Source organism: Drosophila willistoni, chromosome 3R (assembly GCF_018902025.1).
Source record: "Drosophila willistoni isolate 14030-0811.24 chromosome 3R, UCI_dwil_1.1, whole genome shotgun sequence".
Lineage (NCBI taxonomy): Eukaryota > Metazoa > Arthropoda > Insecta > Diptera > Drosophilidae > Drosophila > Drosophila willistoni.
This window is the reverse complement of record NC_061086.1, coordinates 5862775-5888578: the sequence shown is the minus strand read 5'-3', so window position 1 is coordinate 5888578 and position 25804 is coordinate 5862775. Positions and strand designations below refer to the sequence as shown.

At 40.0% G+C, this 25804-nt stretch overlaps 2 protein-coding genes across 2 annotated transcripts in view; one reads left to right on the top strand and one right to left on the bottom strand.

Moving 5' to 3' along the window:
* The window catches only part of LOC6651308 (coiled-coil domain-containing protein lobo), a 29986-nt gene extending 4782 nt beyond the window's left edge, over positions 1–25204 (top strand). Inside the window, exons 3-10 of the mRNA XM_002072949.4 lie at positions 22469–22828; positions 22908–23622; positions 23686–23867; positions 23921–24136; positions 24202–24360; positions 24422–24484; positions 24541–24735; positions 24796–25204. Coding sequence (XP_002072985.2) covers positions 22469–22828; positions 22908–23622; positions 23686–23867; positions 23921–24136; positions 24202–24360; positions 24422–24484; positions 24541–24735; positions 24796–25047 — 2142 coding nt within the window. The 3' untranslated portion in view covers positions 25048–25204. The remainder of the gene's footprint in view (positions 1–22468; positions 22829–22907; positions 23623–23685; positions 23868–23920; positions 24137–24201; positions 24361–24421; positions 24485–24540; positions 24736–24795) is intronic.
* Positions 462–8530, bottom strand: LOC6651309 (protein distal antenna). Its single transcript, XM_002072950.4, has 2 exons — positions 8420–8530; positions 462–3071 (listed from the first exon to the last, which is right to left on the bottom strand). Exon 2 carries the CDS (start codon positions 3016–3018, stop codon positions 943–945), a length of 2076 nt encoding a protein of 691 aa, XP_002072986.3. The 5' UTR covers positions 3019–3071; positions 8420–8530; the 3' UTR covers positions 462–942.
* Positions 25205–25804: the final 600 nt, after the last annotated feature.

The window sequence follows — 25804 nt, the reverse complement described above, 5'->3', positions numbered from 1 at the left end:
TTGCCACCTTTGTATGTAGAAAATAAATACAATTCAATATATAATGTTTTCATAAAAAGGTTCTAATTGGTTTTGTTTTTTTATTAAATGTATTTTTAAAATTATTACATTTAGGTTGATAAATTCTTTTTAATTAAATATCGCATAAATTTCGAATTAGGAAAATTCTTATGACCACATATTTTGTAGCGTTATGTAGTTGTTGCTTTCAGTATATGAAATTATGAATTTGGAAAATTGATTAATAAATGAGTTAGTTGGCATTGCAATGCCTTACATTAAAAATCTTATTTTTAAACATCTCCAAAGACAATCAACAAAAAAAATTATAGAATCTATATAACATTTTTCTAGTTCAATTTCGGGTAAATAAAAGAATAAGTTTTAATCGAATTCCTTATAAACTATATCAGGATAAGAGAGATTTCGAGACAGAAGAGCGGGGTTATTCATATATACAATTTGATGTTAATATACTTATTTATTGGAAATTATGTAAATACGATACAAATTACGATTAGGCAACCAAAATTGATTTCACCAATAGTAGGTTCACAGAATCTAAAATTGGGCTAGTATTATTTGATTTAGATGCTTAAGACGACAGTGTTTATTCAATAGTTACTCTAAGTTATTCTGTACATTCTCATAACTGCTCGATGTAATTTCGTCGTACTGCTGATACTCGCCCGTTATCTGGCAATCATCCGGGTCATCATCGTCGAGGTCACAGTGTACAAATTCGTAGGGAGGGAAGAACAACGAACTGAGTAGAGTGGCCGATGATTGATAAACGGCTGGTGAAAATCTCTGGCGTCGCATGGCTTCAAGACTGTTGATCATCGTTTCAGGGCGCAGCCGTGATCGATTCATATCCATTTGCTCGGCATCAACTATTTGATTATCCGTGGCTGGCTCCGAGGAGGCCAACTTCGGCTTATCCTATTTGCGACGACGAATTTTGTTTTTACTAGTGTCCTCTTGAGAGTTTAGTTCGTTTTCGACTGCATTGCCACTCGCCTGGGGTTCATTGCTAGACTTAATTGCCGCAATGAGGAATCTAAGTTGCATCAGTTGAACGGCTGTGACACGGGGATTACTACAATTTTCCAGCCACTGTAGAAATTTCTCGCCATGCCTGATGGCCACCACATCATCGTTGTCCATATCAGAAGCGTAGTCCAAATATTTGGATCTTTCTTCCTCATCGGTTTTGTTTGAGTTATTGTTATTATTGTTATTACTAGCACTAACATCGTTGTTATTATGGTGTTGGGCATCGCCAATTAAACTAGTCTCGGACTCGCAACTAGCCTCAACGCTAATGGGCATGTTTGATTTCATGCCGCCGATTTTATAGAGCATATTGCTAAGCATGTCCTTGCCCTCCCCACTCGAACTATTGTCTCTGGTATTGCTCTTGGGACTCGCTGCACCTGGCTCAGCATGCGGTTCGGAGCTATGTTCGTTCTGAACTGAATTCAAGATAGGACTGGAAGGGGGACTAGCTACCTTACACGATGCAGACAAATCCTCTGGTTTGCCAGAGGCTTCAATTTCACCTTCCATCTCGGTGTCTGGATCGGGATCGGAGGCCGCATCATTTTGGTCCATTTGATTGTGTTCATTCGATGACAGACTGCGCACTGACGGAGTTCCAGCCTCTTTCGTTAGATGTGAGTAGAGTATATTATCGTACGGGGTCTTTGCCATATCGGCAATATTTGAGATATCAGCAGTATTGGCGATGCCTGGATGCTGCAGGGCATTCGCCTGGAAGGCAGCTAATGTGGCTGCATTTGGATTCATGGAGTGGAGACTAGCACCAAAGGCTTTGCACCAATTGTACCAAGCTGTGTTCTTATCATCCAGGCTGCCAGAGGGTGTGGATGATGGTGTCAGCGGTGCTGAAGGCATTGGTGGTGTGTGGGCATGCTGATTCATCTGCTGGGGGGTGGACGAACGAATTGGCGGACTTGTGACTCCCAAGGCGACAGGAGCCGGATAAAGACTATTAAGCCCCAGCATTGTTTGCTGGGATTTCAGCCAGTAAAAGAGTGGGTCATCGGGCAAATTGGACAATGGCATTACACCGCCAACATGCGATGGAGCCAACGACGAACTCGGGCTTTTAATGTCACCGCCTTTCGTGTCATCCTGAGTCATTAAATTTAATGTGCAGCCAGAATCGCCTGGAGCGGCAGATGATGATAGTTTTTGCTTTGCCCAATTCTTAACCGATAGTCCGGGGGTTCGTTCGCGATCCCCCCCACTCTCACTACGAGGACTAGCCACTTGGGGCTGGTTCGGGTTTCCGCTCGGTTTTGTGTTGCGTAAGCTGTTAGTTGTGGCCGCAAAGCTATTGAGTCCGGACATGGCCGCCAAGCCGGGATTAAGTTGCGCCAACAAATTGAGGTTTGATGTTAGCTCGTTAAAGCTAATTGCAAGTGGGGACTGCGATAAGCCGGTGAGACCCGAAAGGTGCGTCAAGCTCGATAGGGGACTGATGGCATTGAGCGAGGGATCGGCGGGTCGATTGATATCTGCACCAAACACTTTATTCTTGACCCCGCCACCATTGAAGCTGGCATAGTCCACGGGCAAACCATTGAAATTTAAATCGGACAAGTTTTTATTTGCACTGTAGTCCAAGCCATTCAAGGGAGATCGCTTGAACGCCAGCTCATCGAACTTCATTTTGTTGGAGAAGTTTAGTGGCAGTGATGAATCTAAGCGCTGACGTTTCTCTGGTGGTCCCAGCAATCCTCCCGATCCGCCATCTAGCTTATCCACCAGCGCATCGGCGCACATCTTATCGGCTGCCGACTGACGTGACATGAAGCGGAGCTTGTCTTCGTTTTTGCACCAACCGCGCAGTGTTGACTCGGGCACGCCAATATCCCGGGCCACCGAGGCCTTTGATTCGCCATCGTGGATACGCTGTATGGCATGGATCTTGTCTCTGGGGGTCAAGCTACGCAATGGACGCTTGCCCTTCGTACCCATTCGTATATTCATATGGGGATAGCTGGAAATATCCAACTTGAGGCCGTTGTCGAACAGTTTGAATGCTGCAACAGAAAGAAAAAAAACCAAGAGTTTTTACGGTATTAATTAAGATGTTATAGTTAAGATGTATACGCATCTGCATCACGCACGATACAAGTGCACTCCGTAGATATGTACTTAGGTATATAAGCACCTATATATTTCGGTCAGTCCAAAATAGCGCGCTTTCATTTGCCAGAATCGAGTACATAACCTGTACATAGAAGGTTTGGCGAATGTCGTGTGTGCGCGCATCATATACACTTGCAACGGGGTTGTTTGCGTTGCCAGCGTCCTGTTGCGTCCCCCACGATGCTCCAATAAAATCGTTTCGCGCTTTTAAGTTTTACAGACAACTCGCGATGTAAATATACCTAACACCCCCAACTCCTACCCGCATCCACATCCCCATTTCCATCGACACCCACACCGCACACCCCACGTCGAGGTATACACTAATGGAAAGCAACAAAAATTCTCACGCAAATTTCTATACAGTGGAATAGAGCGAAATGAGTTGCGGCACGCCCCCATGCCTTGCCATGTCGTGGCAAGGAGATGCCAAAAATGAAAAGACCTGAAACTCTTACACACACACACACATAGAGACAATGGAATATGCTAATTGGTGCGTTGCCTTCGCGCCGCGGCGCGCCTGCTCCAAATTGCAGCGCGCAGCGCCAACGTCGCGAGTATCTACGAATAAGCAACAAGAACAAGTGATTCGCTATCGTCATTCGGCTGGCCTGCGTGTGGTGTACGAGCCGGAGCCGAGCGCACGACATTTGCGATTTATAACTTGTTTACCTGTTTCGTGTTGTTGTTGGTGCTACTCTCGTTGCAAGTTTTGTTCGCTCGCAAGAAACATCCCCAATCACCAGAGCTGCTGCTGTAGCTGCTGATGATGATGATGGCCCACCATGGTCGCCTGTTGCGCCAGTTCCCGACAGGTGTAGCAAGTGTCAACACAAGTAGAAGGTTCTATCCTGCCGCCTGCTTAACAATCTCGCCCAAGAATGCTCTCAGCAGTAGATGTAGAAGGCATTTGAAGGCATCAAGGCACCTTACCATAGTCAAATGCTGGAAACCGACGGCTCCAACTACTACCAACTTGAAGTGAGTGACAATATGCTCCGCCTCCATCTTTGTAGCAAGTGTATGTGTGTGTGTGGCATGCAAAAGAGCTTGACCGTTTGAAGGAGCGGGACGCGAAATTTTAAAATGAAAAACTCGTTTTGCGCATGACTGACACATGATTTCTTTCCTCTGTCCACACACACACACAAACACACACACTTACAAACAATAACACAGACCTGTTTTGTACATATTTAAAAGGATGTATGTATGTATGTATGTATGCACATAACAAAAACTGGAACGTCTAAGTAAAACAAAAGTTGCTTAAGGGTCTACCTATACATATACATATAATTATATATATATTTTATGTGAGTGTGTGTGTGTGTGAGGATGAGCTTGTGTTCCCAAAGAGAGAAGGTTATTCTAAGAGAAACTTTTGCTCCCAAAGAGTTGCAAAATGAATTCAAGAGCAGCCCAAGTTGCCTCTGTAAGTCGTTTGAGATTCGTTGTATGCATATATATGCTTGTATATATGTGTAAGCTGATCGCGAGAAAGACAGGTACTCACATAAAAAGTGGTTTTGGAAGTCAATTTTAAAGAAATGTAAAAAAATATGGAGATTCGGCGGATATCCGCAGGATGCTACATTTCAATTGATTTGCTTTAATACGTTTTGAAATTGTTTCAATATAAAAGTTTTTAATTTTAAGACGATTCTCTAACAGAAAATGAATTCCTAAGCTAACCAATGTTTATGATTTTAATAAAGTCCTGATCCAAAACCCTATTCTACTAATATACAAAATATATGTACTGCTATCGTACGTATAGTTCAGTTTTATTATTTTAAAAAATAAATTTTTTCGCCGTGTCGTATGAGTGATATTGCATTAGTAGATAAAAGCATCGAGTGAAAGGCCTCGCGGGGGTTGTAAAAAAGGGTCACGGATCTAAGATTTATATTTTTCTATGACATCTTCCCCACTAAGCCCAAATATTTCCCCAGAATATTTTCATTAATCATATGTGAGATTCCCCCTCTCCCAATAAATGCTGATTGAAACGTTAATCAAGGCTGATGCCTTACTGATGTAATATTGTATCATCATAAGCAATATTTAATACTATCCTATACATGTTTTGTTTTCAGCACTCAAACTGGTTTAGTGTAGTGAAGCTTGACGATCATGTACTTAGTCAGGATACTTGTATATCAAGCTTCATTTGGCTCTAAACACCGATGATGTTTGTAGTTGTAAATTCCTTTACATACATATGAACATGCACACACTTACTTACATACAAACATATGTAATGTATGTACATATATGTATGTATGTACTTATGTATCACCCATGCAGACATAAACGTTCATAACCAATGAAGCAGCAAATAACTGTGTCGACGGTGTCTGGGCTGCCCACACCGCCCCCACATCCCACCCCACCAAACACATATCGAATAAAACTTTTAGAACTGTATAAAAATTACAAGGTCTTTTTACCATTCACCAGCAAGAGCAAAAGCCAAAGCAAAAGAATTTTTACTTTCTCTTTCGTACAAGGTCCGTCCTTGTCCTAGCCGGCGCGCCATTAAACTTTTCACGAACCGAACTGGGACAGTGCGGAGAAGTGAATGAAAAAAAGCAAAAAAAAAAAAGAAATCTAGTAACAACAGAAAAGATGAAAGAAATAAATATAAAAGAATTACACCAAGTTTGTCCATGTGTGTGTGTGTGTCCGAGAGTTCGTTTTTGTCTGTGTCTAGTGCTGGGATGCCACACACATACACAGACATACCAATGTATACACTCTCACACTCATACGTGATAGTAATGGGCAGCCGTCTGACCGTTTGGGAATATACCTCCACACATACCTACAGACGGGGGCACATACATATATCCATGTGTATAAGTATATGTAAGTGTGTTAAAAGCTTGTGATTTTCCTATATACAATTATAATTTGATTGTATTTACTATTTTTATCGTTTCTTTGGCTTCGCATTGAACTTACTCAGACAGAGGCACAGACAGGAATCGCATGGAGCATGGAGCAGGAAAAAAAAGGACTAGGACAGTCTGGTAAATGGAGGTCAACGACAGAACTAGTAGCAATATGCACATACAAACATACATATGGATGTTTATGTGTGTGAAGAAAGGTTTTGATATATTTGTGTGTCTGTATATTTGTAAGTCTGATATATGTCCGTCTGAGTTAATGTAGAAAAAGAAATAAAATACACAAAAAATCAGAAGTCTATAAAAGAAAAAGTTTATTCTGTCTGATGGCCAATGGTGTATAGTGTGAGTATGTATAAAAGTAACAGTGATAGCTTTCTGCGTGTTAGACTACTAAGGGTTACACCTGTTGAAAATCCATGATTCGGCTCAACCGAAATTCTCATGGAATTTCCACTACTGCTTTTTAACCAATATACATATATAAACTACAGGAGTTTATATATATATATAAATTAAGATGTACATAAATTTGCATATGCTTGAATTTGTATTTGTATTTTAAACATTTCTGTAACAGAACTCGAGGCAAACACTTATATCCTAGCTAAGCAAATGACGGAAAATTTACGCCCTAATTGATCAATTTGATCAAGGGAATTTATGTAACTAACATCTGTTAATAAAAAGCTTAGTTCGAAAGGTAAAAAATAGATCAATCTTTATATTCTGCAAGTACTTTTCTTTTGTGTGGCTATTATAGATCAATAACAATTTTGAATGTAACAAAAATATGTTTTTTAAAAAATGCTGAAATAATTGAATTTTAACTAACGATTAAGTAATGCATTACACGAAAAGGTCAAGTGTAATTGTAATTTACTAATTTAAGCGAATTTTTTCATCTTTCTAGAAAGCATTTGACATTTCACTCACACGAGATTAGGAGATTTTTAGTCACAAAACGTCCTAAACGTGTAAAACTCCTATTAATTGTAAAATAATAACAATATTGGTCAATAGATACTAAGTAGCGATTAGCATGCATACACAAACTGAACAAATTCACTTTCAACTTTAGTTCAAGTCTTAGTTTAATAACATCGAATAACATCATACAAACATTATAACGACTTCGATATACCATGCAATCAATATATAACATATACAATAAAGGATTGTCAAATATACCTATTGATTTTTAAAGAAACCTTATACACCAAGTCTATACGTAGTATCCCAAGTTTGAGATAGGTCCTACACAACGGGGGTGAAATCAGGGCACAGATCTGTATTAAAAATACACCATGTCTTATATTTTGATATTGTTTTCTTCTATTTTCTATAGTTTTTATATACATATTTCCGACTTCCGAGAGCGATTTCTATCCCAAAATGCAAAAATAGATCGGCTTCATCCATGCTAGTCCGTTGAACACTAAGTTTTATCTTAAAAAAGTTACTCAACAAACTAGTTAACTACTTAAAGATATTTTGCTCATATGAAAATACTCTATATATATTCATCTTTTCAAGTTTATACATACATGCAGTTTTCCAATAGATTTATTTTTTAAAAGTAAACTTTCTTTATAAAAAACCATGATTGGTTTCGACAACTTGTATTAATGCATCGTTTTCCATATTCTTATGGTGATGATAGTGATTTTAGAATTTAATGATCCTAACGATCGGTGGTGCGGTGAATTAATAATAGACTGATTTAACCTCTAATTATGGGGAAAAAAACTAAAATTTTTGTGTTTTTGGAATTCGGTTTTTAGATAAATATCCAAAGATTTGTATCTGTGATCGATCTAGCAAAGGGACACATTCCCTTAAAAATGTACAGTTCAAATGTGTTAGTAAACAACACAAAAAAAGCATTAAACACATTATATAACATATTAATTAGGATTGTAGATCAATTAAATGGATACATACATTCATACATTCTGTGTATCAAAATATTAGCAAATATTTCAAAGTTTCAACACTCGTTCGATAATTTCTTAATTCACGCTTTAATTCAAGATTATTATTATCACAATTAACAAGGAAATCATATTATTCATTTTCTGGAGACTGATAAACTCACTTTTCCATAATAGTTTTTTCTTAAAATTCAGTCTCAAATAGTTTCCTACCTGACGTCTTTTAATGTTTGATTAATATAAATACCTATTTATGTATATATTGTCTATCAAAGTCAAGGTTAAAACACTAATTAAAGAAAACTTTGTTGTCAACACAAAGTTATTAATTGTTTAACGTTAATTGTTTGGGGAAGTAGTTTCACAATTTCCAAACATAATACTAACCTTTTTAATGCACCTCAGGGAGAAAAATAAATAGGATCCCTTCCGGTCAACGTGTTCACTCTCCAATAGATTTATAAGCTCAAAACGGTTTTTTTTTCTTTGTTGCTGATTTTCTTATCTTTCAAATTGTTTATTCAAATATTATTTATGTAGCACGAAAATCCACAGAAAACAGTTTAAGAATATATTCGCACAGGCATTAGATTGATGTGTGTTCAATTGATGAGCCAAAGGAAGTCGCGAAAAACACCGTGCTTTAATGACCGGCTGTCGAAAGGATGTGACCGCGATGCCGTCCACAAGTATTCTGCCAACCTAAGCAGCTAGCGTCCGGCGACAAACTACCGCGGTGCAGCGAACGCAGAAACGTGAGCGAATTTTGATTTTCACGCGGCGAATTTCCGCACGAAGGCGACGGCAACGGCAAAGGCAACGGCGACGACGACGATGACGACGACGACGACGACGACGACCACGCAAAAATTTAAAGTCCCACGTTCATGTTACTCGCGCCTCTGTCTCAGTTGTTTCTCCTGGCAGCGAGCTCACACGAGGTGGTTGGCGTTGGCTAATGTGTGTGTGTGTGTGTGTGTGTGTCTCTGTATGTATGTATATATGTGTGAGCAAGTAAGTGTGAGTATCTGTGTGTTTATTTACACGTGTATGGTCAGTTTGTCTTTAGTTGTTGTTATTTGTATTTGTTGGCTTGTTTCTTTTTTCTTGTGCGAATGTGTTGGTGTCAGTCCTCACAGCCCGCTCCTCTGCACTCTTTCTCTCTCTCTTTCTCTCTCTCTCTCTCTCTCTCTCTCTTCCTTATCCTTGTTGCTGTTGCTTGCCGTATTCGCGGCCTTTTTCGGTGACAGCCAAGTGTACAATGATTAATAACGTCGAAGATGGCAGCGAAGACGGCGTCGCCGTCGCTGGAACCGTGTCCAGAGCCATTGCTTGCTATATTGCTCTCGTTGGCCAGCCCAACCACAGAAGGCACACTGTACGTCTACATCGAATAGACAGGCCGGCAGACTGGACAGACTGCGTTCAAAATCGCACTCAAGCATACTCTTACATACACTCACACACACACATAGATATGCATATGTACATTCACCGACACATGGACGAAGACGACGACGACGACGCTCGTGCTGCCGGTCAGTCGGCGCACATCCTTTTTAGCCTCTATAAGCAAGCAGCAGCAGCAGCAGGCCTACTTCTTCTGAGGAGGGCTTATATGCCTATGTGCTGTATTTTTGCGTCGTGAAGGAGGACTTCTGGGACCTGCGGAGATGGTGGTTGGGGTGGTCCATCCATAGGTCGAAATAAGAAGTGTGACCGAGACCACGGCATGTGATGTTTATGTGCAAAAACGAGCGAAATCGAATGCTGCGTGCAACTATGTATGTAAGTAAGTATGTCTATGTACATATATATGAGTGTGTTTGTGTGTGTGTGTGTGTGCGTACATGCTGTGCGTGTATTTTGCTAGGATAGAGGGAAGGCGTTCGAAACATTCGGCATTCATATAAGTTGCCTTCTTGCCTGTTTTTTGGCATACACAAACATCCTTCTCATGATGTCTCAGAAATTTTAAAATGCGATCTCTGGTGCGCAGTCGACCGGTTTCTTCTAAGACGAGAAATTGCCTCACTGGCCACTTCTTTGCCTTATCTTTAGAGTAAAACATTGATTTGGCTAAGTAGCTTAGCCATCCGGCAATGGCTAATTATATCACACACACACACATGCACTTTGGGGCACTGACATGTGCCATGTGCTGTTGCTTTTGCTGATATTTGGTATTGGCTTTGGATACTTTTGTCTGGTTTGTTTTGATGCGCATCTTTATCACCATTTCTGTTTGCTTGTCACACTCTTTCGCTCTTACATACCAAAGAGAGTTGCTTTCCGTTTCTCTGACATAGTCAGAGAGACAGAAAGAGAGAGCCAAAAACATTGGCAAGGAACTATTGGCAGCGAAGCAGCTGTTATGTATGTTCGGTTCGGTTCGTTGCAACCGAATAGAAGACCCCACACTCAACTTTATTTGAAGTCCCACCCCATAAAAAGCAAGCAAGAGCAACAATTCTTACACAATATGCATACAGTGTATACATATACACAAACACACATACGCACACACGCAAACCTCTCGGGCAAATCATACGAAATGCTTTATGCGATCCTTCGAAAGATGTCCTGCTAGGTTAGATGTATATTAGTTCTAATGTAAGAAGCAGAACATCTTGAAGCTTTCTTAGCCTCACTAGCAATGTCTTAGCCAAAAATGTTGTCTTAATTTCAAGGCGCTATATGTATTCTTATGGTACAATCTTCCATACTCTGAGCCTTTGCTTTATAGTAGAGACAATTGAGACACGTCTTGAAAAAGCTGTGATTTATAAGATTGCAATAGACATTTTTCATTCCTTTAAATCGTTTTTCCTAAATAGTAGTTTATACTTTGACTGAGGATTTCACTATGCCCATTATTTTCGAATATTATATAATATTTGAATAAAAACACGTACCCAGCATAACATTTTCCCTGGATTCAATGCAAATGAGTCACACTGATAATTCTCTTAAAAATCGCCTCCATTAAGCGGACATTAGGATTTAGCTACCACCGTCGATTTTCTTTTAGAATACTAAAACCTCTATTCCGTAGGCGAATATTATATAGTATTCAAATAAGTTAGAGGAAATGTGCCAATCATAAATTTAAAAATAAATAAATATTCTGTGTTAGAGCTTTTAAACATTGCGTCTTCGAGGAATCAAAAATCGATCTATAATTGAAGTATATACATATAAATAATAATATTTAGTAAAAAAAATCCTTCAATTTTGTTAGACTTTGTTAAATTTATACATTTATACATACACATATGTATATGTATGTATGTATATACAGCAGTGATCCGATCATGTGATTAAACTCCTTCTTGCTCAATATTTTTTTTGCTGACAGCACGTCGTATGAGTAATTTTTTTGGTGTAGAAAATTTTTAAGCTGGTTTCGCTTAGTGAAGAATTTAAATTATTATTCTTAGTGAAAATTTCTCCTTGTATTTGGATAATATGTAAAAATAAATATTTGTTTTTTAAGAAAACCATATTTTTGATTTTTGGTAGGAGGAAGAAGTTTAAGTGCCGGCTTGTATAAATTTCCATTTTAGGCCTAATTGAAGCATTACTAAATTAACAAAAGCGTTCATTCTCATATTAACTGCAGAGTTATCCCATCTATGTACGTAAAAGTACATACTTCTTGTTGTGTATGCATAAGTATGTATGTTTGAGTCGAAATGTATGCAAAGATATGTGACTATTTAACCAAAGGGAGATTGCTACACATATGAATATGCCAAATTGATGTGGCCAACATTGGTCAGTGACTATAATAATGCCGAAAAAGACAAGAATAATGTCGCTTTGCGAGGAATCGGCAAGAAAGGTTTTTGAATTCATCTGTGTATGTACATATATGTGTATCTACCCAGCCGCGCAACACACACACACTCACATACACACACGTACACGGAGGAAGACAACAGCTAGCAATAATAACAGAAGACAAGATTTTGCCATGGACAGGGTCTGCATTGGCAAGAAATATATCCTTCGTACTAAAAAGCCTGCCCGGGTCGGTCATCACACACACACACACACACACACCTATGCACTGTGTGTGTGTGTGTTCGCACACGCATATTCTTCGCTGGCACATCAACATCCTTAGCGTTTGCTGCTGCGAAAATTTAGAGTTGCTGCTTCATGGTAACACACGTCTATATGTATGTATGTATGGATGAATATATATATACACACACATACGTACATATGTATGTATAAATATATATACACATACAGACATACTTCAGATTTTCATCGGCGGTGGTAAATCGCCCCCTTTACCCCCTCTTATCGCTAGCAACAACCCGTCCTGGATACCGTACAACAGACCGACTGACTGACCGACCGACAAACAGAAGGACCATTGTCCACCGAGGCAAAATTTTCCATTTTCGTCCTCTCATTTGCTAGCGTTCTTTCTCTAATATCTGTAGCTCCTTGCCGGCTGCCTTTGTGCCGTCCGTCGCCGCCGTCGTCGACGTCCTTCCAACGGCCGATTTGTCGTCCACTACGGCAAGCAAGTAACCCCATTCCCCTGCCCATGCTCATGCCCCTGCCCACGTCAGGTCTGTTTTCTACACGGCCCTAGAGTTTGCTCTGTGTGATGGCTTCGTGCTGTTGCGTGTGTGCGCACAATTACGAATTCGTCGTCCTCAACTAAACTCGATTCACTTTCGCCCCGACACCCCCCGCCCGTTAGCATCTCTGTCACCATCGACCGTCATCTCATCTCCATCTTCCAACCTCAAACTCTCGTCCCCGTCCTCATCCTGACCCTCTTTCACTCTCTCTATCTCTGTCGCCCTCATCACACCTCACTACGCAATGTCGGCGAAGGAAATTTTCGCGTGAATTGAAAGATGAAGGCGTATGGGGCTGGACGTTGGTCATCATCATCATCATCCTTGTTTTTGTTGTTGTTGTTGTTGGGCGATCCGTAGTTCTGTGTATCTGTGGTAGATATATTCTTATATATATATATATATGTATGTATGTATGTACATACACATGTATATGTATGTGTGTTTATGTGTATACATACGTCTCCGTTTGATTTCTAGCACATATCCACCCACTGCCCAAGGCAGTCCCACCACCCTCCACCTACCACATTGTCTTTGTATAGCTGTTTGAAAAACAAAATTTTCAGTTTTGTGGGTGTATATTCATTCCGTACAGTGTGCACTTTCTCCTACACATATTTACGGATTTGAAGTATACAACTGCAAGAAATTAAAACGGGCATCTATAAGAGATCTGTTATTTATTTATGGAACATAATGTATATGGAATGGGAAACAAAACACAGTGGACAGATTAAACTTAAACTTATCAGTTTTGAATCTTATAATCTTTACATGCATAAGTTCATAGGAAGATCAAACTCACTTCTAATACATTCGTCATATCCCTATCCCTAGTTAGTAGTGGGTCAAATCTGCTGCCCAATTCGTATGAACAGATCTAATTGTGTTTTGGGTAGAAATATCAAAGAATATTTTGTAGCAGTGCGGCAAAATGCAGAAACAATTTAATCCATTGTCCGCAGCCCTCGCAAGCAATGACCAGTCGAGCTAGTTAGTCCTTTTCGGCAGTGCAAGCAACCCCTTACTCATCAGGCAAACTCAGGCCAAGCCAGGACTACATACTAGGCATCGTCAAGCAACAACAGCAACGGCAATTTCTACCCATTGTGTGCAGTTTTGTCTAAGCTAAGGCGATTTGAGCAAACGAAAACCGCAACTCTCGCAAGTTCCATTCGTCCGCCTCGGAATCCTTTTCCTTACGTTTCACTTTATTCCATTTTGTGCTGCTGTATACATTGCCTGGTCATTGCTGCTGCTGCTGTTGCTGTTGTTGCTATGATTTGCATATTTGAGCTCGTAGCTTCTTTGTTTTAATTCGCCCGCCGCCATCCACCGAGGACGACGACGAGGACGAGAATGTGGACGAGGACGAGCCGATGTCCGAGCTCTTTTGTGTCAGCTAACCATTACCTGTGTAAAATTCTGTGTGTTCGCCAGCCAGGACTACTACCCAGGATGCCGCGTAAGAAGAAGGCAAACGTGCAGGCTGGCATTTGTCCTTCCAATCTAAGCTAAATTCTGCCTTTTGCCGCTTCCTCTGCTTTCTCTGTCTCTGCCTCGGTTTCTATATCTATGTGTGTGTGTGTGTGTGTGCAGGCGGAGAAAGTGGAGAATTTGAAACAATTGAAGCGGTTGAGTTGGGGCATGGCAGACGCAGAATTTTCGACCACCAACTGCTGACCATTTCCAGACTCTCACTGCATCTGCATCGTGCCCTGTGCTCCCCACTGCTGTTGCTAGACAGAGAACAACGAAGACGTATAGAGACGGAGCTAGCAAGTGGTCTCCACACGTGCGACAGAGATGACTTTGGCAAAAGCTCTTAGCAACGTGCGGCCGAATCCTTTTCAAAATTAAACTATGTACGTATATGCAGCAAGGCAAAGCAAAGCAACGCAAGGCAAGGCAAGACATGTATACGTATACCTATTCCCTCTACATCTACATCCACATGACATCCTCTATCCTTTATCCACCCACTGCGTCAGCAATGTACGGCTGCATCCAGCTCCGAGAATCGTTCGAGTGCGAGCCACATGCAAATAACGCAGACACATGCAGTTTTTCTTGTATTCTTAGCTGAGCCACTACCACCACTTCCATCACTTGCCATCCACCATTGCCGTTGCCGCCCCATATCTTATGTGTTCGGTAGAGCATTGTTAAGATATTCTTTGGACCTAAGATGGACAATGCTTGATACGAGCCAAAGCCGGAGCCAGCGCCTGAACCAGAGCCAGAGCCAGACGCTTGCAGCGTATGTGCAGGTTCAATCAGTTGCTAATTGCTATAGGTCCAAAAACATTTGCATATCTACATTCATACCTACATACATACATACATACAAACATACATATGTATGTACATACATATGTACGTACATGCATTCTGGCATATGTATATAAATATAAATGACCGTAAATGCTTATGCGGCGAGCATATGTAAATATACGCCACATGCATACCATGTATAGCAAATACATACATATCTACTTACTTTATATATAAATATGTATTTGGCTAGCTTATGAAGAAATGCATGCACTCAGCTAGCCCCATATGCAGCTTGCTTAACTATATAACTCGATTCAGTTCTGATGCCATTTTATTGCACTTGCTATTTTCACTTCCTCAAGGAGAAATTGTAAAAAGAAAATTACAATAAAATTTGGATATTTTAATTAACTGATAGTGGGCAATAATAGTCTTTAGAAACTTTATAATATGTAGTTACTTGTCATGATTCTCCTTTATATGAATGCGAGAAATATCAGTTATTTAGACGAATTCACCAAAAAGCAAACAGCTATAAGTTAGTTTCATATATTTTCTTTTTCCTACAGAAAAGGCTGAATATTATTCAATGACTTAATATTTAGGTTGTCGTATTACATGACCTGATAGTAATAGGAAGAGAAAACGATGTGAACCACACTCAAATTATTTCTCCGCTACATGCTCTAAATTCTAGCCATCGATTAACTATTTCCAAATTAAAAATTCAATGTTCATTTGATACTTGTTTTCTATATTTCAAACATGCTAAGCCAAGCTAAGTTCCATAAGCAATTTTCGCATGACTTCTATTTTGATTATACAATTCCCAAAATATAGCAATCTTTGTGATACTGATATTTATAAAGAACTGCGATAATTATTGCACCCAAGTCAACCGTCCTGCTATATATGTACTTTTTTAATGCGGTACCAGCATCTCTTGTTCCCTTGGAAAATGCGCCATTTGCTGCTATGTCATCATGTTTTATCAAACACTCAAGTACGCAGGAAAATGCCTACAAATCGAGGCAGGAAAGGAAACTACATCAGAGCAAACCGAAAGAAAGAAGGCCACCTTACTCTTTTTTCTTTGAAAGTTTCATCGCACTCAATACATGCATGTTAAAGTTGATTCGTTAGTGGAACGAACGAACGTCACCACTCGTTTCATTGAGCCCGTGGAATTGTATAATTCCAACTCGACTTTCTGTATACCCAATGAAATAAATAAATAAATTTAAGAAGACGATACGAGGTACTTATTCTTGTTATTTAATTTAGTTACATTGTTAAAAATTTTGAAACTTGTGCAAGGGGTACAAAAAATTGGCGACCCATTGGGGTTATAAGCCAGTAAAAGGCGCTGACGCTGTGTCTTCGAGAGTGATGTCCTTTACGGGCCACTTGTCGCCAAGGAAGGCACGTTTACGTGAACACTTTGCAGATGCGATGTAAAACATAAAATCGCGATTTGACGCGCATTTTGTGCTGTTGGCATAGTGCTAGGCCACATACATGGACACATATTGATGATTCTATCGTAGTGGCTTCCTTTTGTGAATTAATATTGATTTTTATAGTCCGATACACTCATGAAGTTAAGCGCGAGTTCCACAATAGATCTAAGCCATGGAATGCATGTCAAGTGTAGGGTATCTTTTAGTTCCGTGTACTGTCGAAAGTACAGGCATATTAATTCTTTTCATACATATACATATGTGAAATTAACTAAAATTGAATTCGTACTAATTAGTTTTAGAATGCTCTTTTCCACTTACAACTCGTATTTACATTTTTAATTTTGATTTTTTTTTTTCACGTAACTAAAACTAGTCTTCCATATTGGTGACGGGTTTTTTCTTTCATTGTTTCGTTATTCTACAAAATGTCACTAAGTAGAATGGAAGACAGACTACCGTGCAATGAAATCCAATACAAACAAGGGATGGAAACGCTGTTGCTTCCGGTTCAATGCACAGAGTCGCGAATTTTTATGAAAACAGAAATCAATGGGTCGCCTTTGCACTTTGCACAGTGGTCTGAATGTTACGAAAAATACAAAAATATCTTAGTCAAATAAAGCATGCTTCTTCACTAAAATCTATAATAAGGTCCTTTACTATATGAAGAATATGCAAGTAAGTGTAAATTTGAATCTAGAAAAATTAAATTATCTACAATTTTATATATATATATATACCTATACATACATATATTGAAATTAGTTTCTATATGATAGCTACTATAGCTATTGAATCGTATACTTTTATTTCGATCATTAGTACTAATCGAGAAGTTACTCTTTATTGCTACTTTGTTTTTTAAAGAAAATTCAAGCCATATGGCCCACAGTTTAGAGCAGCAATTGCTGCCGTTGTCTACGCCAAATGCTCCTTTCTATGATGGCAAAAGAAAGGCAGGACAAGATTTCAGTAGAAACGAGTTACTGTGCTCCCTACATCAATCAAAGCGCAACCCCATGCCAATTCAACTTAAGTCCGCAGTCGCCACCCTGCGGCAAAGCAGCAGAAACAACGACTGCGACGACGTGCTTCGCGACGACTTTCAATAGCCGCAGCCAAACATTACACATACTTCGTCCTTCTGCCCACAAACGCTTCGCGATTTTAGCGATGAGGACGCGCCTGACACTGACTGACTGACGAACCGTAGGATATGTGTCTGTGAGTGTAGGTTGTATGTGTGTAAAGAACACACACACAACACACGTATGCCAGTTTATGCATATGTGATAGAGGGAAGCCGTCTGTCGTACCTCATTTACTCAACCCAGTAAAGGCACAATGTACAACCCACTTGAGATCAGAGCAATGGTGAGGCAAATCCAAGCCATCCAACTCAGAGCAGCAATTTCGCGGCAAAGGCCTATAACATTTCCCTTACCCCATCCGCCCCAGACACCAAACAACCCAAACCCCATTTCTAAACCCTTTGGCTTGCATCATATTGGCACAAAGAAGGACCCCTTGCTGACGACGGCCAACGACTCTTCACATCTAGAGACAAAACTTCACCATATATGGACAAACGACCGAGTGAACGGCAACGGCCGTGAGGTGATAGCTCTGGTTGTGCCTGTCTGAGTGCCTCCTCCTTCTGTTTACCATGCCATGTCCAGTTTAAATCGCAGAACTTCCGCTCTCGCGTCCCCACGACAAGGGCGCGACAACAACAGCGCAGCATCAATAGCTTTCGTGACTGCAACAAACTTGATGCCAACTTCGCTGCCGCAGTCTGACTCAAAGTCAGAGCCATTGCCGTAACCGGCAACGTTCGCATCTGTCTGGATTCGCGCTGTTCCCATCGTTCTATGTACCCCGTCTCTCTATTCTTAGCGACGTCATCGTCGTCGCAGCAAATATCCTAGCTGCGGGCATCTCCATGTGACTTGGACCGAATCTGTGATTGTAAGTTGTGCAACGTCGTTTGGTTGCTTTATGTCCACTTCTACTCACTCCGTTAGTCCGTCCGCCCGTCCGTCCAGTGGTCCATGTCCATCAGTCCAATCTCATTTTTAGACATCACTGCAGACTTGAAAATCATTATGGTCGTTGTGCATACGTGTATTATCCTTGTTTTGTTGGCAAAGTTATTCGAATCGACATGACACAGAAGAAGTAGTCTGTCATGGAAGATGTTATTAAATCGAAATGCATCTTCAATTAGCTCTTTATTGCTACCGAACAATAATTAAATACCCAAGAAAGCACTGCCACCTACACTGATTATTAAAATTGGTTTCGTTTGATAATATTCAATTTCGCCTTTTTCCTTTTCCGTTAAGCAATATCCTTACTTGGTATGGTTAATGCCCTCTAACTGCCTCTGATGGGCTCAAGTGTGAAGTATTCGCATTAGGACCAATATTTAAGTACGCAACGTGCACAAGTTTTAAGGACGAGAGTGACAAAATGAAGCCAACGTGTGCACGGTTTATTTGCAAGCGCGGAATTAAGGTTGGCCCTAGCTTTCTCTAACTCGACATACACTTTTTGTTACCAAAAACTTGGACTTCAATCTAATCATCATAGTTTAGGCTTTCAGAGGCGTGTAGGGTATATAGTTCGGCTCAAATGGTGGTTGACTACAACATACTACTCTTATTTCACATAAATAAGAAGTCTTGATTTCGCGTTTTTATCTCTTAATCCTTTACCATTTTCAAGATGCGTGCTTCATCCCAGAAAGCATTGATGGGCCCGGTCCCCTAGGCCCACCGGAGTGGCAGCAGCGCGAATAATGATAAAAGTTCTTCTTCTTTGTAGATGTCTGTATGAGTTTAAGTACATACATACATATATGTTTGCCGGCGAACGTAAATATAAACATATATGACCATATTAAGTAAGACGCGCAAACCTGAAATGGTTTCGGGTTTAGGGTTGCGGTCGTGGACGTCGGCGAGTATGTATCATCATTGCCTGTGATTACAGGGCTCGCAAAAGGCTGACTGGGAGCGAGTGAGGCCAGGCAAGGCGGTGGGTTTGCCGCGCGTATTATGGTCGCTAGTGTTGATGCCGTGTGTCCTTTTGTCCCCAGGACAATAACACTTCCGTGCAGTACATTATCATAAAGGGGTTAAGTCGCTGATTTTCATCGTGTGTGTGCTCATTTAAAAACTTACACATTTCTCGGGCTTGGGGACTTACCCGGGATGACACAGGATGAGACGTTGGCCTGATGCGAAGGCGTAGACATTCGGTATTGTGGGGTTTGGGGGGAACTTAAGGAATCGCGCTGAATTTCACCGCTTTGTTTCCTACCACTCTGGGCACAAAGAGTGGCAGCGGCTCATTATGCGTCCCGATAAGCGATGTGTGCCTCCCATGTGAGCATTTCGCCCCCAGGTTAGTGCAAGTAACGGATGGGCATGGGCTCGAGTGGGTGGATGTTCCGAGTCTCACTCTCTCTCTCACTGCATTATGTTGTCAATGCTGTTCGGAGGCAAAAAGCAACGTGTCGGTTTCGCCTCTATGTCCCTGTCTTAAGCTCCTTGGTTGTCGGTTGTCCGCATTGTTTTGAATTGCGACCCGCGAGCGTTAGCTGCCTTTCAGCAGGGTGGCAACTGGAAGTGATTCTGTCTCGCCAGACTTTGTTGCTGCCATTGCCACCCTTTCTGTTTCTTTTTTGCTGTTTTTTTTTTTTTTGCGAATTTCGCTGCTTTTGGCGCAATTTTTTCTTTCTTTCTTTTGGCTCAGATGGACGTTGTCGTTTTTGTAATTCGAGATGTGCCCCCTTGTTCAAGTAGCCGGGGCGCCCGTTCCTCGATGCCTCTCTGTGCCTCCTCAGTGTGTGCAATCGTCCCTTTGTTTTCGTCATGTTCGCTTTTTCCATTGTTGTTGCGAATGCGAATACATGACTTGATCCTAATTTAACACGTTCGAATAACCTTGAAGCGTTTCTTATTTCGCGCCACCACCGCGACAACCCGTCGTCGCGACGACGACCGAACAGAACAGAAACTGTAAACCAAAGTCTTAGGGGATTGCGCCCGTTCCTCGTTACGCTACCTCTCCTGACTCTGTCGCTACCTCTGTTACTGCTCCTGCTCCATCTCACTCCAGTTCCCAGTCATTGCCGTGTGTTGAATTCAATTAGACGCTACCGACTGACTGACTGGCTAGTCGGTTGGCTGACTAACCGATTCGAGAAGCGAATGGGTTTGACCTCGAACGCAATGTATTTCACTGCCCCTGCTGAGAACAGACGCCTGCTACGCCTCCATAGTGTTGGGATTCCTAGGGCTTCATGTGGCGATTTTACGATTTTCATAATGTGATTTCGTTTTTCCAAATCCTGCATTCGATATGAGTTTCTTTCTACTTGAATTTGCAATCAGACTGCAAAATTACGTAATACCTACGCCTTTATTTTATGTATTTAACTACCTTTCTTTACTTTTTCAAAGTAGAACAATTTCGAAAGAAAAAGACTTGATAGACCAAATAAATCTAATTTATTTCATTGATTAACTAAAGGGTTAAAGAAGCCTAAATCACGATTTTAATTCATTCCATAAACTTTATTTGTAACTTCACCAGAGGTTTGTGGATTTACCTAGGTACATTTATAAGTCTTAGAATTTTTAAATGAAATTTCTTCCTAAACTTCGATTTTAGAAAGATTGCTAATTTCAAATAGGTAAGCCCTACTAACCGAAATGCCACTAAACAAACATTAATTGTTGATCAGTATGTATCATGTACATACGTATGTACATGTGTATATTGTATTTCTATGGTGTATCTGTGTATGCACATATGCATCTGTATGCATGTACGTACATACATGTATTCCTGTATTCATACAAAGAGCAATGTCAACGACTGTTGTGCAAAGGATAGAAGACATAGTATAGCCAGCAATAATTGTTAGATATGCAAGCGTTAATGGCCATTTCGTTACGCTTCACAGTTTCACCCGCTGCGCCTAATTCCAAGCAATCGCAGGATTCCCTCCTAAGTCTTCCTTGAAAAGGAATAAAGATGAATGACACTAAGGCACAGTGACATTAGGAAACGCACACCCCTACGAGGCAGTTGCTGAATTGCAGGTAAACGTTCAAAAAGCATAAGAAAAAGACAAGACGGATTTAGGAGGAGTGGGATTTACTGCCTCGCCGCAATGTGCAACAACGACAACAACAGTCAGAATAACAACAAAAACTGACTAGTTCCTGATCCGATTCTTAAAAATATATTTCAATGCATTTATCTATACATATGTATCTGTGTATATGGGGGTATATATGTACATACATACATCTATTTATATGAATATTTAACTCTATTGGTTCATCTGAAGGGGCAATTGATGAATTAGCATATATAATTATTCATCAATTATATGGGGGACCCTTTAATGTGTCTAATAGCTTCAACACAAGCCTAAAATTTGTTCAATTTGAAATTTTGTGCTCCACTAAAATTTCTTCTTCCATTGCTCTAACTATTTCTAAGATTCTCGACTTAATTAGACGGTACATAGCCGTAAAATCGCACCCCACGCCAAATCAATAAATAAGGAGAAAAAACGAAAAAAAAAGAAAACGAGTTTTGCCTTATCTCCAGCTGCGTCAGCGATTTCTGACAGCCGTTTAGGGAGGTCTTGGTCCTTGGATGGTGAGTGTGGCATGTTTTTGTAGGTAGATGTTGTCAAAGGTAGCTAGCAAGATCTTCCTTTTGTCTCGTGCTGTGCAATGGTTCTTGCGACACTTCCTGGAATTCTTCTAGCTGTGTGTACCAAGGTAAATCTATTTTGCCCAGGATGTGTCCATCGCGTTTGCATATATTTCATTTCAAAATATTCTATGCCCTAATTAACGATAGCATTGGAATCCTGCAACACATATCAAATGATTTCAACAGATTTTGACATATATTTTACTGAACATCGACAAGGTGTGAATCACATGAGACTGATTGTGAGACTTAATATGAATTGTTACTACATGATAGAAATAGAGAAAACATCTTTTGAATCTTCTAACTCAAGGCATTAATGTTCACATCTATGGTTTCATTTATAGCCCACACGTCTCATTTCACCCGATACATTGCTGCGAAAACGAAAGGGTAATTCATATGAGATGGCTACTCTATTGGCTAGCATGCTTATTGGGGCAGGACATCCAGCTTTGGTTGTATCTGGTGTGGCACGTGAAGAGACTGTCATTAATGATCAACTTGATATTCCCTATCCATTTCCAATTGAGGAGTTTGAAGCTGAAGAGAAAAAACCCGTAGAAGAAAAATCGGGACACAAGTATAAGTTGCGTCCACTACCGGACTTGGAAAGTCATTTGGAAGAAGAAATGGCCGAGGTGCACCGAAAAAAGGCTGAAGAACAAAATCTGATTGAAGAGAATATCGTACGAAAGCAAATGGAGGTATGTATTTTGGCTTCACATTTCTCTAAAAGCCAACAGCAGATTTTACCTTAATCTTTTAATCTAACCTGATTTAAAGGATCTGGAATTGCTTGCTGTAGATCGTTATCATTACCGTCGCTCACATGCCTGGGTAGTGATTATAAACAATGCTCCTTGGAGTATAAAACCACGCATTACCTACACAGATGTAAATGGTGATGTTGTCGAAGCGCCTCCTTCAGCCATTTTCATTGAGCCTTCAACTGGGTTTATATGTGAGACTAGCTGTAAGCAATATATTTTGGTTGACAGTGTTTGGAACCAGTACAATTATTACGTTAACAAGCAGACTTATCAGAGAGTCGGCGATTTACGCTGGGATCTTCGAGATACAACTGACTGGGAGCATATGCTGCCAGGTGAACCGCCAGAAATGCGGGTCTATAAGAAATCATCAGATGAAAATATTGCTGAAGAGGAGCATGATATAAACGATGAAAAGCATTTGGATGCAATATGCATATGGGTTGATAAACTGCATATTGGTCTAGCTGACTTTGAACAACGATTTCCAAACTCTGCCAAAGAGATTCAGTATAAGGGGGCGATACATGAACGCTTCTCTCCATATGCCCAGGAAGATGGCAAGGTCATGCAGCTAACTCTTTTCAATGACAACGAGTGTCGGAGTCCACGAGTTCGCTATGAGTACTATGAGAATCGTTTCGACCTAATGCGTTACCTGAAATACACATATGCCACCGACAAATATGAGGAGATATTCGCCAAAGGAAGAAACGATAGTTTAAAATGTTTGTATACTGCCCAGAAAAATTAATCATTTCTATTATAAGTGAATTTTTTTTTTCATTTAGCAATGGAGTACTTCTCGGATCATTCGATGCAACGCATAATGCATTTCTTTTCAAACTCTAGACTAGACTCTTTAGAGTGTGTGGAACTTAATCCGGGTGTAACTGTTTTACACTATAAAGGACGCTCTGACAATTGTTGGTACAGGGAGTTTGAGTATAAGCCGGATTCATCTACGCTTAAGGTGAGTACTCTTCGACATTGTGGTTAAATGTAAATAACAAATGAATTTCACAGAAAGTCACCGAGAAATTTAATAAAGGACCTTCCTATGATGTGGTGAAAAATGACATAGCCACAAGAACATTCCTATTTCAGCAAAATAAAATTGTATTAAAATTCCATTATACCTTCGGAGCTCTAACTGCAACAACAGTTGAGTTTACTAAACCACCGAAGCCCGACTATGGCAAGGAACTTGTTTATGATGAGAAACTAACCAAAATATATAAAGTAAGATGAAAATCTCAAGCAACTTCAATCATCTATATATTCTGAATCAAATATATTTTTGCCAGGCAAATCCCTTAGATCCCCATCGCACCAATTTGGAATTGTATAGATTGCTATTAGACCAACTTCAACAGGAGGATCGGGTGTGCAAGCAATTTGAAAAGATTCATGAGGATATAAATAATATTCTGGATTTGCGCAAGACTGAAAAAAGTGAACCTAAGGTGGGTACCAACTGTATGGTGAGATAAATCCAATATATATTTAATTTCGCATACATTTTAGTTAAAATTCCGAATCTTTGATCCACTGCGTAACGGAGCCGCCAGAGCCATACGAATGAAACAGGTTGGTACAACTTATAATTACATTTTGCATAAAGTTCCATCATATGAAATTTGCAGTTTGAGGAGGAAGAAGAGCACAAAAGAGAGGTTGCTAGTAAGCCAGCTGATTTCTTGGCTCCATACCTCATTCCCTATAAGCATCAAGAGGAACTGACACCCGAGCAATCCCTGTACGCTTATAATGAATGCTTAAATGACTTGAAAACCCGATTTGTCAATTTACTAAATAATCTGCAAAGACAATACGAAGATGTAAGTAGGAGGTTCTTTCTACTTAATTTTACAACATCTTATACATATTTTGCTTTGTAGTTGACCAGCGAATCAAAATCTCTTACTCGATTCCTTAATAAATTTGAAAATCAATTCAACAACTACGATTATAGGAGACTCGTTGAACAGGCAAAGGCTTTGGAATTAAATAAACGCATGGTTCAGCAACGTTTGACCTTGACACACGAGGAATCCCAAAAGAAATATGAAGAAGTCAAAGCATCCTTACTGAAAGATGCTCGTCTGAATTTAAAAACCGATGAGATGAAGAACTCTGAGGAATCCAAATAGGTTAATGCATAAATATTTTCTATAAACGAGTAAAATTAAAAATAACAAAATGATTAAAAACGATTTATGACTGATTGTTAACTTAATGTCAAACGAGACTAGTAACTTCTCACCAAGTTTTAATAAAATTAAAAATAAATTAAAAGCATTCCTAAAATCGATCATGTGAGATAGTTTTAGTTGGAGATAAAAATCTGAATCCTAGAGAAGAAAATGATTAACAATTTCAATATTTTCCCATCCTATTGTACTTATTATTTAACTTAACTTGGTTAGCTACTTATAACCAAAATTTAAGATTTAGGTTTCTCTATTGAGTGGCTACACTCATTCACTTGGTTGGCTTAAGCAAAAAGCACTTTTTTGCAGCTAAAATATTTATAAAATTTACAAAAAATAAAAATTAAAATTCATTAAGTATACACACATTGTATGTACATACATACATACATTCATAAGTATGTGATGGACGGTTGAGGACCAACGAAAGGCTATCAATGAAGAATACAGACGCAGATGCTAAGAAGGAGTAGAGTCCGGGAGCGATGGCGAAGGCGAAGGTCTACAGACGTTAACGAACACTCGCTTGGTGGGGGTTGAAGAAAGTATGTTCAAGGGGGATTCTAAAATGTGAATGCCAATTTCATGGCCTAGCATCACACAAGCCACGCGGACAACGTCGCAATGGTCGTGGTTCGTGGTAGGTGGTGGATGGGTGGAGTAGGATGGAGGTAGGTTGATGTGGGATGCTTAATGT

What these genes read in the sequence shown, in the direction of transcription:
- LOC6651309 (XM_002072950.4), bottom strand. Translation starts at nt 3,018, where the DNA reads ATGAATATACGAATGGGTACGAAGGGCAAGCGTCCATTGCGTAGCTTG.